This window comes from Arvicola amphibius, chromosome 12 (assembly GCF_903992535.2).
Source record: "Arvicola amphibius chromosome 12, mArvAmp1.2, whole genome shotgun sequence".
Classification (NCBI taxonomy): Eukaryota; Metazoa; Chordata; class Mammalia; order Rodentia; family Cricetidae; genus Arvicola; species Arvicola amphibius.
The window spans coordinates 11,697,180-11,716,333 of NC_052058.2; the positions used below are offsets into that span (position 1 = coordinate 11,697,180).

Below are 19,154 nucleotides of genomic sequence, written 5' to 3' on the forward strand. Positions count from 1 at the left end.
CACCATGGTGACCAGGATTAGACACCTTAACAGCTGGAAAGTGGATTCCCCAGGCCACAGCTTCAGCGATTTCACAACACTCTGGTCTATATGCTCTCCCGTCCAGTCTTCCAGTGACATCACTGGCTTTCGAGAAGGGGGAGGGGATGCTCAATGACAACACCGACTTTTGGCAAGTGGGGGTGTTAAATGCCATCACTGACTTTAGAGAAAGGGGGTTGCTTTGTCAAAGGTCAGCCTCTTTATCTGACAGTACCAAGTAAGAATCCAGACAAATCTGCCATTGACTTGGGTCACAGAGGGGTCAGAGAAAGCAGTAGCCTGCTTAACAAGAATAAGCAGAAATCCACAACCAAATTAGTCATCATGTAAGCTCCACTGTCTAATTTCAAAGTCTCTTCCCACTTGGGGAATTCTTCAAAGAGGCATAAAAAATTGGCAGTGCATTGTTTGTCCTTGGGGGCATCTTTATTAAATTATAAATGGATGCATTTTTTCCACATGGAAATCAGAACAGAGGAAGCTGTGTTGTACTGTTTGGCTCTCTGTGCAAACCTTGCTTGCAATTGTCTTGATCATAGCACATCACCCCACTTTTCCTTCAGCATCACATCTTCTAGAAAGCGCCAGGCACAAAAAGCAAAAGCAGCTTCTGCCCCAGCACCTAAAATATAAATCAATAGAAACAAATGATTGAGTATCCTTACATTGCTTGGTCTAAATAAAGTGGAATCAACTTGTTTTGCCTCCTTTGTTTTATAAAGTAACTGGTGTACCAACATCTCCTGTAGACACATCAGGAATGGGTCTGCTCGCCTCCAACCATCTCTTCCTTGAGCCAGGGGGGCTTCCCTAGACCCTTTCTAACTCCAGTGTTTAACCCTCTCCTCCCAACACAGTTGACTTCAGAAATACCTTTGACATGTGTATATCAACACTTCAGACTTCTAAAGCCCAGCACAATGGTAACAACAAACTGCTCACACCATTAGCTATGATAAAGAAGTAAACTATATATCAAGTCACATGTCAAGCACACCCATGAAAATCTGTTAGCCTAGAAGTATATAAGCTAAGTAATGTTACTTACTGCTATTTTACAGAGGGGACCTGAAATTTAAAACCCCAGGACTGTGCATAAACTTGTCAGACTGCTACGATTTGAACTGAGCTTCGGCGACCCCTTTCCCTTCTTAAGATACCCAGCACAAGTGTTACGTTGCTCTGGAATTAAGATATAGTCCCTGTGAGTTAGATAGATATGTTATTAAATTTCAGGAGATATAAGTACAAAGTATTCAGGCACAAGTGGGTTTAGTTTGTTACAAGTCTACATTTAGAAGCCACTGCTCACTGAGTATTTACCATGTTCTTAATAAAACCACAGAACTAGATGACTTTAATCCATATCCCATCTCCTCCTATTCCTCACTTCAAGGATAGCATAGGAAAGTTAAAAGACTTGCTCTGGGTCATGCATTTGGCAACTTAGTTCAGAAACTGACCTCATGCTATCTCTCCAGATATCTCTCTCTTCACATGGATGAAGTCTTGGATTGATGCATAGGAACTTGATGCCCACAGCCCTCCACTGGTGGAATATAAGCTGGGAATGTTCACTCAGCTAGCCAGGCTCCCCCCTCTTCATTCTGGCAGATAGCATATCTATATGGAGTCACAGAACCTGGGTACAAAAGAATGGTCTGTATTATGAGGTTCCTCTTTTAACTGGTTGGTGTTGGGACCCAGCCCACACTGAGACAAGTCCCTAGTCTTATAAATAATACATTCAATCCAAATGATCCAGTTTGTATAAACCCAGCTCTTTCAAGTGCTTATGAAGATCCATGGAACGATGAAAAGAATGTGGCCTTTAAAGTAACATAAGCCCAGCACTGTAACTGGGTTTTGTCTGGTTTGTCATGATGACAAATGTTTCCTTCTCCAGCAGTGGGTACAGAAGCTCTGGTTTGTGACTCTTGTTCATTAGCATGGTATAAATCCTTCCATGGTGGCTCTTTTCACAATTTCAACATACAGCCTTTGTGTTTAGAGTTGGAAAGAGACAATGACAGTTGTTGACTCCCAAACACAAGCCACTGCCAGCGCACCTGCTGATGGCATATCTTAATTTAACCTTGGCTTAAATATCCCCAGAAAAAGATTTGGGGTGAGATACTAGTGTCTTCCAATTCTGTAAAGTAAAGGACATTTTACTACCAGCAAGGAGAGCTTGACCAAAAGGTTGTAAGGAGGAGAGCAAACATCAGCTCTCCAGCCTTCCTGAGGGAGCAGAGCAGACAGAGCCTTCTGACAAAGAACTAAGGAACACTCTGCAAGCACTACCTTTGGTGCTGGCCATGTGGTAAGAACAGGTCCAATCCTGCAAGCCTATTTTAAGCCCAAAGCTTTATACCAGATACGTTTACTCTTTGTCAATACCATCGAATGGTATTGTGTACCTGTTTCCTCTAGGTTGAAACAGTCCTTCCTAGAGAAAGGAAAGGGGATGATAGACTCCAGGAACTCACAAGTCTACAAGAGTCAGGAAGCTCATAAAATTTATAAGACCCTCAAGGCCGCTATCCAAAGATCATCAAACAATTGCTAGGAAGGTTAAAAGCTTGGAGGTGATGGGAACTCTAGTGATACAGCTTTGGGGAGCCATCACCAGTGCTGAGATTTTTTTTGAATTTGCAGCAGTCACTTCTGTAGGAAACTGAGCTACACTCACAGTGCACCAAGGTGGGCCTGGATGTGTCATGGGATATCACTGTTAACTGTGTAAAGATGGGTTGCATTTGTTTATGCTGCATTTGTTTAACAATGTAAAGATGTGTTGCTGTTTCACCTTGCCTGCCTAAGGCACCTGATGGATCTAAGAAAAAGCTGAACGGCCAATAGCTAGGTAGTAGAGGGATAGATGGGACTGGAAGGCAGAGAGAATAAGTCAGAGGAGGAATCTAGCTCAAGAGAGAATGAGGGGGAAAGAGAGGAAGATGCCAGGGACCAGCCAGCCAGCAGGCAGCCAGACACAGAGGAAGAAGGAAAAGTAGGACATACAGAATGAAAGAAAGGTAAGAGCCCTGAGTCAAAATGTAGATGAAGAGAAATAGGTTAATATAAGTTATAAGGGTTAGTGGAGGCCTAAATTAGGGCCAAGCATTCATAAGTCTCTGTGTCATTATTTGGGAACTGGTAGACAACCCAAAGAGAAAGCCTGCTACATGGATGGAATCGTTTCTTTGGTCTGTTGCCCTGTTTGGGGGTTATCTGAAATAGTTTCCTCAAGGACAATCATGGAACAAGTAGAGAATACAGAAAGAAGAAAATGGCTGCAAGAGGTTTGATATAGCAAGGCTGGTCCAACCCTATGAATGTTGAGACAGGCAATAGATAGATAGATAGATAGATAGATAGATAGATAGATAGATAGATAGATAGATAGATAGATAGAGACAGACAGACAGACAGACAGATAGATAGATACGTAGGTAGGTTGATAGATAGAACTTACTAGGGTTTCTCACATTGGTTTTCCTGCCAGCTCCAAGGGGACTTGAAGGGATGCCACTACTTGATGACTGTCTTAGCATGCACTGGCTCTTGCACCAGGGCCAGGACCCTTAGAGAAGAACCTGGGATAAGCATGGTTGGCTCTTCTGCATTTCTGCTGATGGACAATCCCTGGCACGATCCAACCCTGAAGACAAGCCAGAGTTTTAAGCAACGTTGTGCTGCTTGGCTTTTCCCCTCAGCTTTCTTTCATTTGAGTGAATCTTAATGGATCCTAGGAGTCCAAAAGGAAAAAGAAAGGAAAGAAATGAAAGCTAGCGGTGATTGCACATAGCCCTTCTCATAATCTCAAATCGGATCCCCCATCAAGCAGTGAAATTGACTTAATATCTTGGAGAGTACTCAAAAGACCGGATTTACTATATGCCCAGCAAAGAGGCTCAGAAATGTATTCTGAGCAAGGATAATGCAAGGATAGCATTAGTGAAGTGAGCCGCTCATCCGCAACCCAAGTGGCTGGTTTCAAAGGAGAAAACACATTTTGGTGGCTGCATAGAACTGAGCCCTCTTGCATGTGCTAGTGACTTTTATTGTCAATGCAAGACACATCATCTCAAGGTCACAGACTGTGTTAACATCAAATCACAACATCAAATCACAGTCACTCTGTGTTGAGGAACCAGTGAGTAGTGGGATTTGGTTTTCAACCTTATTTTCTCAGCGCCTAGAATTACCCAAGCCCTTGGTTTCTGTGTGTGGTGAGTTGACCACAAATACATCCTGAGATCCATCAACTAAGAAGGATATTTTTAGATTTGTATAGGTTGAGCTCAAATTTGCTTTGAAACCAGGAAGCACCAAACCTTAGTTTTGTTGAATGGACAGTGGACAAGAAAAACCAAATTGAACCCAGTTACTACAAAGTTAGCACAGGGACTTAATGAATTTACATTAAGTACCAAGTACCGGCTCGGCCTGATACTGGTTCAAAGGATGCATGAAAGATTCTATGGATTTGACTACTGGTAGCTGTGAAAAACTTGGAGAGATTATAAGACCCAGGACAGGACCCAGCAGCTCATTATACAGTCATCAATTCTTACACGTCCATAGTTCCTCAACATGGTATCTTCGTGGAGCACCAAGCTCTTCAAAACCGCCCTCTGTTTTGGTGTGTTTCCTAAACATTTCCAAGTCTTGAAGAAAGGGTGTGAACATGTTTTTTATTATTATTAAGGGATGATTTTCAAGTGGCAGTTGTTTTATTAAAAGGGAAAAAGGTGAAGAGATTAAATTGGACTGTGTTTTTGAAAGCAACTGGAAGCAATCGGTGAGTGCTTGCGACCTGTTTGTAAATGTTCTTGGAGAAGGAAGGGAGGCTGCTTTGCAGTGTCCTGCTGTGACCCTGGCAATCTTATTAGAAGTGGTTTGGAGAGATGCCTTGTAGGGATGGATCACAAGCCGAAGGAGCAAAAGAATAGGCGGTTGTTTTCGGTTTCTTTGAAATCGTCAGCTGTGGTCCCTAAGGAATACGTGAGCAGAAAAACAGACCAAAAATTTCTTCACTGCTCTGATCTTTGGGTGTAAATGGAAGGCGGCTTGCAAGCCCAGCTCTGCATGCTGCCGTGGTGTTCTTGGCAAGGCTGCTCACATCAATTCTGCATTGATCTTTAGACTAAAGCTGAGGCCACACATTTCTGTTTCTTTCTCTCTTCGGAATTGCAGAGACTTCAATCGCAATACCTCGCCTCCTCGTCCAAGTTTTTAACAACATTAGTTGATTAAGCTCTGTGTTATCTCTCTGGAGGAGGGGTACTTAGGACACCCTTACAAGGAGGCCCAGATGCCTGCTCAACAGAAAAGCCTGAGAATGCACCTGTCAAAAGCTACCAGCGCTCAGCAGAACCTCCACTGAGCTCTGCTCGGAAAGACAAGGCTCTTGCTACCGTCTGGGACTGGAGTGCAGCTCATCCCCAGCTTGGAGTGGAATGATTAAAATGACCTTCTCAAAATCTTCACACAAGTCCTTTGTGGAGGGAGGGGACCATGAGACTCACAAAGCCTTTAGGAAGCCCTCACAAGGCCCTGCTCTCCCAAGGGCTCCAGTCACCATTATATCAGAGAGAAGTGGGGCTGCGGCTGTGGCTAGGGTGCTTGGCTGGTGTGAATGGGGCACTGAGCTTGATCTACAGCACTGAACAAAGCAGCTATGGTGTGCATGCCTGGAATCCTAGCAGTTGGGAGGTAGAGACAGGGGACCAGCATCTCAAGGTCATCCTTGGTTTCACAGCAGAGCCAATTAAATTGACAGGGTTGGATTTCTTGGTCATTTTCTGGTGATGCAGCTGCCTTTGAATCACCCCTACTTTTGAAAGTTATTCCCCCCAAATTCAATAGTCCACCAAGTAGAACTTGTATAGTTCTGTATCTGAAGTGAAGAAATATGTCTTCACATCTCCCCTGAAAAAGTCGAACAGCGTAGACCAACCAAGAATTCATTTGTCCAGTGGCCCAGAAGTTCATGGAGACCACTTGGAGGCTGTAAAGTGTAACACCCCATATCTGTTCCTTTCCTAAGGAAGACCCTTAAAACATTTAGTTCCTTTACTTTCCTTTTCATGAAGGGGCTGCTATTAATAGCCACAATCTGTTCATAAAGAAGGAAGGATGGGGGAAGGAAGGAGAGAGGGGGAGAGAGAGAGGGAGGGAAGGAAGGAAGGAAGGAAGGAAGGAAGGAAGGAAGGAAGGAAGGAAAGGCTGTCTCTCAAGGCTCCTTATCAGCCACAGCCCACAGGATACAAAGCTCCAAATATTCTCACTGTGCTAACAAAGACAGCCTAGCTTCTATTTTATATATTGAGTCTATTTTAGTGGCTGTATTCATCACCATCATCATCCAATAGATTTTTCTTTATATTTCCACTCCTTCATTTCTACAACTTTTTTGAAACATTGATTTTGAAACATTTTTAAGCCCCATCCCTTGAAATTTGGAGATGGAACCTAAAGGGCTGGGTTTTGGTTTTCTCTTTTAAGTTCCCGCTAAGTAAGTCTGTCAAGAAGCCCAGTTCAGAAACTCCAGTCCCGTGAAATGTCGTTCAGATTCTCACCTGTGCAAACAGGTCATGTTTCTCAGAGCGTTTTCTCACATGGTATCTTAATTGATCCTCACCCAAATGCTTCGAGACAAGCAGAGCACAGAAACCCAATTCTAGCCTGCAGGCCAGGGGATGAGGATGAGTCTTCAGCTTTGCTGAGATACACAGACCCAGCACCCAGCCATGATCAGTTCTGTCCAGAATATCTGGAAGAGACAGCCCACACCTATTTGTGAACATGCACCTGAGCTTCACTCTGTACAACTGTGAGTGTTTGCACGTGCCCTCCCCTTCACCTTCCCATTCTTCTTAGGACTGAAAAGCACACACTAAAAGATGCCAGGGGAAATATTCTCATCATTTCTTTTTTTGTTGTTTTATGATATCTGGGCTTTCCTGGGCCTCACAGCTAATGATGACCTTAAACTTCTGCATCTCTGAACTCCAGCTCTGGAGTGATGTTCTTCCTGATGTGCAAAGCCACACTCAGTTTATAGGGTGCTGACGATTAAACTAAGGGCTTCCTGCATGCTAGGCAAGCACCCTACCACCTGAGCTATACCCCCAGGTTCCAGTTCCTTCTTTCCTAAGTCCCTGTCTAATCTCTGTCTCCAGTTCCCTTTCCTCCATCATAATGGAGCCTTTTGTAGGCTGTACTGGTGTTGGCCTTTTCTAAAGCTCCTCTTTAGGTCTCTTTTGCTTGCATATTTTCTTAAGTGAGAAATTCACTAAGGCATGAGTTTGGGGTCACTCCAAGGCACGAGAGACAGAGACAGACTGTGCTCATCCCCAGCCCATTACAGAGCGGTCAAGTTCGTTTAATTAAGGATTGGCTCTGGAGCACCCAAAGGCTCTGAGAGGCTTGCGTGGAGCAAGCGTTATTGTTGAAAGCCAAGAATAATTATTTGGAGCAAAAACCTATTCCTTGAATTTGTCTGAACCCCTGTTGATTTACAAACATAAGGTAATTCTCCTCAACTGACTTGCTTCCTGTTCCCATTCAGTTCCCTCATGCTTCTCGACTAATGTTTTAATTCCCCTCTGTGCTCCCTGCACTATGGAATCAAAGCAAAATTTATCTTTCTTTTATTTGCCAAAGCCGAGCAAATTTGGAAGGGGAAAATTACTAATAAAGGGCAAAGGATTTTAAAGAAAACGTATTGTTTCATTTCAGTGAGTTGGAACACACTACAAAGACTCTTAATCACTATATTAAATCAAAGGAATGTAAATCACATTATTGAGATTCATAAATTGCTGACAACATGTGGCTTTTGAAAGGCTCGGGATGGGAAGGGAGAGGGAGGGACAGAGTCTGGAAAAGAGTAATTCTGGGAGTGGGCGGGTTTAGAAGCTGTTTTCCTGGTTTCATTCCCTTCTCTCACAAGGCAGCCATTTTACAGCCGAGTTTCAGACCAGCTCCAAACCTTAATCATCAAGGTCTAAGATGACTGAGTCCTTCGAAGGGGACTGGCCTTGGCCACTCTGTAGATTTGAAGCCTTGCATCATCCTGATGACACAATCAGATAAAAATGTTTGGCAACTATTTATTATTCAAAAGGCTTAAAGAATCTATTGTTTTCTCATTATTATTAATTTCCCATTTTTTAAATTTTTTGAGACAGACTCTCTGGTAGCCCAGGCTGGCCTTTAATTCACAAAACATCGGAGGATGATAGTGAACTCATAATCCTTCTGTCTCCACCTTCCATGTGTTGGGACTACAGCACATGCTGCCACAGCCAGAGATTTATCTTGGAAAAACAAATGTAGATGCCATAAATGGAACATTCCTGAAAACAGTAACAGTGATGGCAAATCCTGTTTCGTGAAGCATGGTATATGGTGTAGGAGGGTCTTCTTTCTATGTGTTGCTTTCATTGGTTAAATAAAGAGACTGCCTTGGCCTTTTGATAGGACAGCAGCTTAGATAGGCAGAGTAAACAGAACAGAATGCTGGGAGAAAGGAGGTAGAGACAGAGAGCCGCCATGGAGCCAGCTGCCAGGTCAGACATACTAAATCTTTCCTGGTAAGCCATGACCCCATGGTGATACACAGATTACTAGATATGGGTTAAACAAATATGTGAGAGTTAGCCAATAAGAGGCTAGATATAATGGGCTAGGCAGTGTTTAAATGAATACAATTTGTGTGTTGTTATTTCAGGGTATAAGCTAGTCAGGCAGCCGGGAGCTGGGCAGTGGGAAGTGGCCCGCTGCTCCTATTACTACAGTATATCTGCATGTTTCCATGGATGTCTGGTAGGAGGAAGCTACTGGGTCCCCACAGAATCTCAAGGTGGGGTGAGGCGGAGGATGGGAAGTTAATTAGAAAGTAACAAGTGCAGGAGAAAGTACCTAGAGGACAGCTTGTAGTGAAACACTGGCTTTCCTCCCATCACAAATGGCCACCTCAGGCTACCTCACCCCATTGGGGACATCTCACCCCACTGGGGACACAACCTCCCTGAGCCCCTAACCCTGAGCAATATTTCTTGCTCCAAGCTCCCCTGCTATCCCAAAGCTTGGCCTGTGTCTCCCTAGGCATGGATGACGTAACTCACAAAGCTTTCATCCCCCAGGGTGCATAGAATGAGCTCCTAGCTCACCCAATGAGTATTTTCCTACTGCCCGCTAGCCCCACTGACAATTCTGCATCCTAGGACGTAGTCCTTTCTTGTCCTGTCATCTATAATGGCTCACTAAGCCTGGAGTCACAGAGATCCTCTGCTCTCTGGCGTTTGTACCAACACTCTCTTGCCAACCTGATCCATGTGAGGTCATAGGACAGAGACGATTATGCAGGATTCTGAGCCCACCTACTTGTGTTCCTGCCACCTTCTTCCTCCTTGCTTCTGACAGAAAGAGGGGACACACCTTCCATTTCAGTCTTCTCATCTGTGAAATGGGAATGATGATAATACCTTCCTAGCTGTGCAGTTTTTAACATAAGGTTAAGATTAAGACATGCGTGCAAAGCCCTTAGCCACTTGTTAGGAAAAATCACATTAAACATCTGATTACTGGTTCTCGCAACAGTGAGGTTCTAGAAAGTTACTAGGAAACAGAATTCATAAATCTTGAACCACTGCTGCAGGAGAAATACAGAGCAGCTTGCTATAGGTCTCTGGCAACAATAATTTCACCAACAGATCAATATATAACCTTTTGTGTGTGTTTCTGCTTACAGGCATCTTGCTTAATTTATGCTGTTGATTCATAAACATTGAACCCAAGGCCAAATGTGCAGTGATTCACACTGAAGCAGAGCTTAATTCCATTCTGATTTTCTCCACAAGACTCACACTGCCATTTTCATTAGCACGTCAGCATGATACCCGGGCCCTAGTTTAGCAAGAAACTCACCAACAGAAAGCCCACACCTGCAAAAAGAAAAGAAAAAGTTCCTAAGTGACTCACAGATAGATGAAAGAGAACAGACTGTCTCCATGTGAGAGCCCTGGGAATTTGCACGTAAGTGGCTCAAATGGTGCCACTCAGCCCAAACCCACGAATGACTGAGAAAACACGGTGAATGTTGATTCTCAGATCAACTCACACATTTAGCAAGGAAGTGAGTTTGCAAATACCGAATCCATGAACCATGAGGGTCAGCTGCAGTATAACTCATCACTCCATGACAGAAACAAAGTTCTCTGAGATTGCCCAGTTTATAGAAGATAAATAGCCCAGTGAGATAGCAGGTTATACAATGAGGTGATGCAGATGGACTCTTGGAATCCCATATCACATGGCAAGGACAGCTATGTCACCCTTACCCACGTGAAGGTGCACTGCATCCAAAGGTCATACTTCCTATTTATTTCTCATTACTATTTCCGTGTAGAGCCTCAGTGTATAAAAACACCCACCCACCATTGTAGACTTCACCCTTTTTTCTCCCTCTACACAAAGGCACTGAAAACTTGCTTATAAAATATAAATGGCCTCTGCCCTTATGGAATGAATAAGCAGAGTAGCTCTAATGTAGAGTGCTTGCCTAGCTCATGTAAGACCCTGCAGAGTGCGATCCTCCTGCATAGCAAACACTGAAAACAAAATGTGATTTTTCAGACAGCTGCTACTTCTGCTGCTACTTCTTTTTCTTCTTCTTCTTCTTTTTCTTCTTCTTCTTCTTCTTCTTCTTCTTCTTCTTCTTCTTCTTCTTCTTCTTCTTCTTCTTCTTCTTCTTCTTCTTCTTCTCTGAAAAATCATGAAAAACCCTGGAAAGGACATGGCCATTACATCTACATAACTCTATAATCTTCTTCCAATTAACCACTAGATTCTGGGTAGAAATGAGCCACTATGGAATTGCCTGCTGCAGAAATATCTCTAGGGTGTGGAGGGTGTTGGTCAAAGGAACAATTAACTTCAGTTACACAGAAGGTATAATTTCAAGAGACCAATTGCATGTCAGGCTAAGAGAGTGGATTTTAATTGTTCCTACCATATTTACAAAGGATAACAATAGGGTGCATAAGAGGCAGTGCTTATGCTAAGTCATTTGACTTAACTGTTCTTTTATTCATATAAACATAACTTGATAGACATCATGTATAGAGAAAACATTTTATTTGCAAATTAAAAGGCAGAGGGACAGAGAGGGAGGGGAAGAGAAAGAGAGAAACTATCCAGGGGACCTTAGCAAGTCCTAGTAATAAGTTCTAATGAAATCTTATCACAGGCATAGTGATCATTATTTTATGTTTGGTTGTTATCTCTTACAAACCTGTTCATCTCTATGAGAGGCAGAAAGGGGGTGGATCCTGATAGGAGGAGAGGTGGGGAAGAACTGGGAGGAGTAGAGGGATAGGAGACGGTAATCAGAAGATATTACGTGAGAAAATAATCTATTTTCAATAAAAGGTAGGGGGGAGAGAGAGAAAAGGAAATGGTGTGCTCAAATCAGCAAAGGACAGGGGTGCACATTTCAGGGTGGGCTGATAGTTTCACATCTATAAAATATAGAGAAGATGATTCTATGAAATAGAATCAATTAATGATATATTTGATATGTGGTATTAAGGTTTGGATCTTAAATGTTTCCTAAACGTCACACACTAAAGGCTTTGTGGCCAACCCATGCTATCGAAGGTGATGAAATCATTAAGAGGTACAGGCTAGAAGCAGTTACGATGGTTAAAAGAGACAGTGGAGCCTCTGCCCCATGCCAGCTCCTTCCTAGCCACCAAGAGGCAAACAGTCTGCTCCCACCACAATGCACTGTGCCAGCACAAGCCCAAGACAACTGGACCAAGTAACTGGCCACACCCAAACCTTTTTCTGTCCCTTAAGAACCTTCTCCCTCTGAGTTTATTTCCTTGAACACAGGACTTGTCTCCATCCCACTTCCTGGTGCTCCTTTTCTCCTCAAGTATTTTTCCTTGTTCAGCTTGTTCCTTTTCTTTATAAATCTTTATTAGACTTAACACTAATAACCACACGACAGAGTCTATACTAGGCTGTTTTCAGATTTTTTCTGCCAATGGAATTAATCCAAAACTCTTCCCTTTAGCTAACTCAGGCAGGCTCTTGGACAAGGGCAAAAAGCAGACACATTCGTCTCCAAAATACCACAAGAATGATCTCTATGCCACACATTAGTATTCCCCTCTGGAACCTCTTGATCCAGGCACCCACAGTTCAAGCACTCAGCACCACCGTCTTCCATGCTCCTAAGAGGATGTCCCACTAAGCAGCACTTAAAGCATTAACTGCTTTTCTAATCCACAGTCCCAAATTCCTTCAAACAAAAGCATGGGCAGGCCTATCACAGAAATACCCCAGTCTCTGGTACTAACTTCTGTCTTCTGTTGCTGTGAAGAGACACCATCACCATGACAACTCTTTTTTTTTTTTTCACTAGATACTGTGTGCTTTTAATAGCTCATCACTGGTAACACTTCATAATCAAGAGTAAGTTAACAGGCTAATATGTAAAGATGTGACTTTAATAGGTATGCAGGTCAGCTAGCTAGAGAAGCTGACCAAGATACACCGAGGAGATACAAGTGGCCATCTAGAGTTTCTATACTTCATTCTTTTTGCAGAATATTTATTAAGGTTGCTTAATACACAATTTTCATTTGACATTTTGGAAGTCCTTTATTATAAAGAGAATCCTTTGGTCTGGCGACAAACAGCAGCCACAGCAATCATTCTGGACCTCCACGCTGGATAAAGTCCATTTCTTCTTGAGATATAGGTTTCCTTCTGTATTTCTGAGGTAATGTTTTTAGTATTTCTGCAGTGTCTGGTGGCCCCGGATGCATCCACAGATCTGGGGATATGCTTCCTTTAGAATGCTGTGAAATTACAGAAGAGTGAGAGGGTAGCCCAGCAGATCTCAAAACGTTTGAGGCACTGAGTTTAGGATTGTCTCTTCTGTCAGGGAACCTTATTAATGGAGTATGTGGCTTCACTACCTGCACGACCCTGCTGGCGGAAGGCATCTTGCTGCCCATCGTGACCCCCGAGCAGGGGCAGCTTCCGGGGCGCAGGCAAGCAGCAGAAGTATCAGGCCATGACAACTCATAATAAAAAAAACGTTTAATTGGGATGGCTTACATTTTCAGAGGGGGGATGGGACATAGCATGCAGACAGATGTGGTGGTGGAGCTGAGAGTCCTACATCTTGGTAGGCAGGCAATGGGAAGTGGTCTGTCTTCCTGTGTGTGATTTGAACATATATGAGACCCTATAGCCAGCCTCCACAGTAACACACTTCCTCCAACAAGGCCACACCTACTCCAAAAGGCGATGCCTTCTAATTAGTGCCTCTCCCTTTGGGGGCCACTTTTTTTTCAAAACACCACAGTACTCAGGGGTAAAAATTCGGGTGTGGTTTGGGAGTGAATGATATTTAACTAAGACATCATGTGCATACTTTTAATTTTAAGAGTTTCATCTCATTTTTAATTGGCTGTGTCTTTTAAGCCTCTTAATTGGCAGGTTCAACTTGATTCCTTCCCTCTCTGACATGTGAGTTGAGTAGTTAGGACTGGCCTAATTAGATGGGTAAAACTGCTAAAGGCACCGGTGGGGCAACCCCGAAGACCCAAGTTCCAGCCCCAAATCCACAGAAAGAGAGAGCTAACCCTCAAACATCCTCTGACCTTCACACATGCAATGTGGTCCACGTTCACCCATAGCCACACACACCTCATGCACATGCGTGTAAAACCCATGTGCATTTTGGAGCCACCTAGGACCATTTAAGCTGCAGTTCCGATAACCTAAGTGCAGCTCTGTCCATCCGACTCTTAGACATTGCTCTCAGCTGGGTTTCTACAGGCCACCAGCAGCTCTCCACCCACTAGAACTCATACCTAAACCTTGAATTTTGCTTGTGCAGTGAGTTCTATCAAGAATCCTTGCATGCCTGATCTCTGAATGCTCTCAGTTTTGAATGTGGCCCTCAAATCTCCCTAGAATGGAAACTTAATCTCCAAACTCATGTGCTGCTGTTACTTGGAGATCAGGTTTTAGAAGTAATTGGGATCAGGTGAGGTCTTATCATACAACCAAGGATGGGATCAGTGGTTCTTTAGGGAGAATGGGAGACGGGAGTTGGCACACTTACTTACTCTGCCTCCCCATGTGATGCCATCTGCCATATTATGATGACCCTCACCAGCAGGTCCATGTGCCAAATAGACTCAGCTCCTTGTAAAACGACTCTCTTGTCATCCACGACAGTGACAAAAGACTGACACCTTTGATAATCTGATCAAAGTTCTTGTCTTTCACCTTCGATATGGTATCCAATCATTCTGGCCTCTCAGCCGCAAGACTTTTGTTCAATTGTTTTTAAAAGCAGTAATCTCCTCGTGCTTGAGTCTTAGTAACGTTCCACCCATCCTCTGTCACTGGGCTCTTCAGGTGTAGATCCCTGCTTGTCCTTAAGGGCAGAATTGAGTTCATTTTTACCCTAGAGTCTCATCCCCTTATTATCAATTATGCTTCCCAGATCAAAATGCTTTTACTTCTTTAAGCTTATAGCAACTCCGGTTGTCTTCGACAACACGCACTGTAGTTTAGCATTTCCTTTATCCGTTGTATGCTCTACAGAGTTAGGCCTAAGAAAATTTATCAGACTTGGGTTCAATAATTTGTGCAAAACACAAATGCATGGTTTTTATTAGGAGCCATATTATATGTCTTAGTTTCCTGATGCTAGGAATCTTTGATTATCATCACTTTGCTCCATGCTTCTGGTCCTGGGGTGAAACACACTGTCATGACAGAGGGGTGTGGCGAAGGGAAGCTGGCCACTTTGTGGCTGCTAGGAAACACACTCAGTGAGCGAGGAAGTGTGTAGGGGCAAGATGTCCCCTGGCAGGGCACACTCCCTGCCACTTCCTTCAGTTAGCTCAGGTTCCTAAAGGTTCCACAGCCTCCTGATAACACTCTGAGCTGGCAGTCAAGCCTTTGACACCCGGCCTTTGGGGAATCACAGCTCCTCCTAAGTGCTTTTCGTGCTCGGCTTTCCTGATTCTGCTGTGAAGTGTCTGGAGTTTGTCTTCTACTCTTCTTGTACCAGAAAGGGAGTCTGCAAGGGTCCCTGGCTCCTATCCAGTCCATCGCCACTAACCAAGGGAGTTTGTGACATTAGGTTAGCCATCCTGCCCAAGCCTCTGCTCTAGAAAGATCTAAAAGCAGATGTTTACACTTATATTTTTAGAAATAAAGTGTTCCATCAAATGATACCCTTCCAGCTTGCACCTGTGTCTCCTTTTTTCCAGGTCAAGACTCCTGGTTTTTAAGAATGTATGTGTGACAGAATTAAAGAGTCCACAATACCTCAAGCTAGCACCTCATATTAAATACTCAGTAATATCAAGGAAATTGTTTTAGCCCAAAATGATTAAAATTCTGTATTTTCTTTCACCAATATGCCTCTGTTAATGATCTGCTGCATTGTATTGTCCCTCAGTATAAATTTTGTGAATAAATATTTGATGGCCATCACTAGCCAGTACAGTAAAACCTTTCTAGACACTGTGTCTATGTTGTAAGGTGAGAATGATATGCAGGTCTGAAGAGATGGCTCAGTGGTCAAGAACAAGCTGCTCTTCCAGAGTTCGGTTCTAGCACTGATATCAGGAGGCTCACAACCACCTTCAACTCCAGCTCCACAAGCTCTGGCTACCCTCTTCTGGACTCCACAGGCACCTGTACATACATGGCATATACATACATAGATACATAAGTTAAAAATAAATAAATATTTTAAAAAGAACATTATACCAAGTCATTGCACAGTGATATTTTTTTTTATATTTTGTTATTGATAATGGGTTTTAGTTGCTATGGAATATTTGGTTCGTATTTTTCTTCTTTGATGGCTTTAAATGTTATTTTATTTTGTGGCAAGGTGTGTAAATGGAAACTGTTTCTTCATTTCCCAGCCACCCAGATCTGAATAATCACACAGAAACTATATTAATTACATTGTTTGACCAATGACTCAGGCATATTACTAGCTAGCTCTTACATCTTAAATCAGCCCATTTCTAATAATCAGTATATTGCCACTAGGCTGTGGCTTACTGGTGCTGGTATGTTACTTCTTTGGCATCTACATGACATCTGACACTGCCTTCTTTCCTCTTCTATCTCTGCTTGGATTTCCCACCTTGCTATAGTCTTCCCTGCCATAGGCCAAAGCAGCTTCTTTACTAATCAATGGTTAAAAAACATTCACAGCATACAGAGGGGAATCACACATCATCTCCCCTTTTCTGTCTAAATAAAAAACTTTTTATTTATTTATGTTTAACACAGTAAAATTACATATTACAAAGTAGTTATCAAGAAAGAATTATAGTTATTATATTAGTTCATTTACATTTGGAAAATTAAGGAAAATATTCTATCATCTGTCCTATCTTTTTGTGTCTAAAGTTTTATATCTAATTTCTCTTTTACCATAACTAAGGAAAACTGTAACTATCTGTCTTCAACTCCATCAAACACTCCATAGGATATAATATTATCTAAGTAAACAGGAAGTGCATTGTAAGCAACTTCCAAAACTCTAGAATTGATAGAGGCATCTTGTTGCCTAGACAGTCACCCAAAGTTCTGTAACACTGGGGAATTGATATTCAGCCTACAGCCCCATAGTATTTGGAAGACTTTTTCATGAATCAGGAAATGTGAAAAACTGTTTTGTCTATATTGACAGTTTGTCAGTCACTTTCTTCTGTGTCCTGCAGAATTTCTAGCAGTTTCCTCTGTGAAACAGGAACCCTGAAGGACCATTCCATCTTTTGGAAAGTTCAGCAGTCATTTTCCTGTGGGTCCCACATGTCCAGTTTTTATAGCATACCATAAAGCAGTCCAGGCAAGAGCAGTTTCTTGCCCAAATGACTAGCCTTGTCACAATGAAGGCAAATTTCATTAATGAGTTTCTTCAATGCCCATCAACCTCTCTGAAGCTAGTGCTGCCAGAAGCAAACATGTCTCAGTGTCAAGAAAAGTCTAAGTTCTTAAAACATTTTAAATGCCATATTCTGTATGTCTTTGAAAGGTATGAAGAATATCTATCCATCTGAAATAAGTTTCTGTACATCTAGAAAACTTAACTAACATGACTATAGTTTAACTATTACAGATGACTATCTATTAATCCATAATTTTAATTATAATTTTAAAATGTTTATACACAAACATAATACCTTAAACAAGAGTAGAAATATACATATAACAAAATTTACCTTAAATTTGTATCAATAAACCAAAGTCCATACCAATGTATTCATTTCTATATCATATCTTCCCCCCCTTTTTGGAAAGAGATTGACTATAACCATTATCCACTTATAATCAACTCCCTTTAAATGAAAGCAAACATTTATAAACAATCATTTTGGAAATTTGGGTGTTGTTTTCTCCAAACTCCTTCCTGCTGTTTGTTGGGTGAAATATTTTTAAGGTTCATGGAGACTTTTCAGAGAGTCATGTTCCATCAAACCACATTAGCCTAGAAAAAAATCCACAGGCTCTCATCTTCTATGGAAACAAAAGAAGAACCTCTTTTCCAAAGTAAAATATCCTTAGAGTCAAATTTTGAAGTCAAGACACCTTTTAAACATATATAGTAGTTTAGCTTAGCAGGCCCCAGAATCAAATGTTTTTCATCAGTTAACTCATTAACAGTCAAAAAAAATCCAAAGAAGCCGGGCGGTGGTGGCGCACTCCTTTAATCCCAGCACTCGGGAGGCAGAGGCAGGCGGATCTCTGTGAGTTTGAGGCCAGCCTGGTCTACAAGAGCTAGTTCCAGGACAGGCTCTAAAAAAGCTGCAGAGAAACCCTGTCTTGAAAAACAAAAAAAAAAAAAAAGAAAAGAAAAAAATCCAAAGAAAATACAATAATATACATAATCCAGACTCTTTGTGTATATTCCATCTTTACATGGCTTATTTTTTACTCTATTACTTTTAATATTTATTTTATTATCTTTACTCCTTTAATCTATGACTGTCTGTATTCTTTCATATTACTTTTACTGTCTCTTAAAAGACTTTGTTTTGTTTTTTAAAACTATCTCTTTCTATAACTATAAATGTGCTTTTTTCTTAAGCACATTATTTAAACACACTATGACCCATTGAGAAGTTTATTTCTGTCTGAATCTGTCTTTATTGTGTATCTGCAATTTTTTTTTTGGTCACTGTTGCAAACTGTTAAGCAGGCATGGCTAGGACCAGGGCAGTCACTTTAGCAGTTGGTTCTAGCCTGCTTGGCTTTCCAACAAGACAGAAGTCCATTTACCACCAGCTCTGGAAGCCATGTTTACCACCCCAATTCTCAGAAGCATTTGGCCCATGTCACGCTGCCCACAAACTCCATTCAAGTGCTCCATAACAGGACCTCCCAAAAGATCCAGAGCCATTTGTGCCACCAACACAAACCAGGAAGCTGTCTCTTAAAGGAGTCATGAAGTTTTTGTTGCTAATGCTGAGTCAGGAAGTCTTCTCTTAAAGGAGCCTCCTCAACACCAGCAAACAGAGCCTATCTGAAAATATGCAGCTGTCAAGAACCTCCAATTGACTCCCATTTTTGTGGGTCTAGAAGCCCCCTTTTTTAAGCTTTCTTAGGCTTTATGTGGATGTTATTGCCGAATGCTAAGGCACCATTTGTAAACAGAGACTGCTTTTTTTGTTTCCTGGCCACTACCAGATCCAAATAATCATATAGAAACTATATTAATTACAACACTATTCAGCCAATGGCTCAAGTATATTTCCAGCTAGCTCTTACATCTTAAATTAGCCCATTTCATTAATCTTTGTATTGCCACTAGACTGTGACTTACTAGTGCCGGTGTGTTACTCCTTTGGCAACTACATAGCATCTCTCTGACTCTGCCTTCTTTCCTCCTCTATCTCTGCCTGGATTTCTCACCTTGCTTTACTCTGCCCTGCCATTGGCCAAAGCAGCTTCTTTATTAACCAATGGTAATAAAACATATTCACAACATACAGAGGGGAATCCCACATCAAAGGTGTTTGTATGACCAAGTTGATATT

At 42.1% G+C, this 19,154-nt stretch overlaps 1 protein-coding gene across 1 annotated transcript; it reads right to left on the reverse strand.

The window, feature by feature from the left end:
• Window positions 1-12,657: 12,657 nt before the first annotated feature.
• LOC119799562 (28S ribosomal protein S36, mitochondrial-like) lies at window positions 12,658-13,118 on the reverse strand. The gene has a single exon (XM_038309508.1). It carries the CDS (start codon window positions 13,080-13,082, stop codon window positions 12,774-12,776), a length of 309 nt encoding a protein of 102 aa, XP_038165436.1. The 5' UTR covers window positions 13,083-13,118; the 3' UTR covers window positions 12,658-12,773.
• Window positions 13,119-19,154: the final 6,036 nt, after the last annotated feature.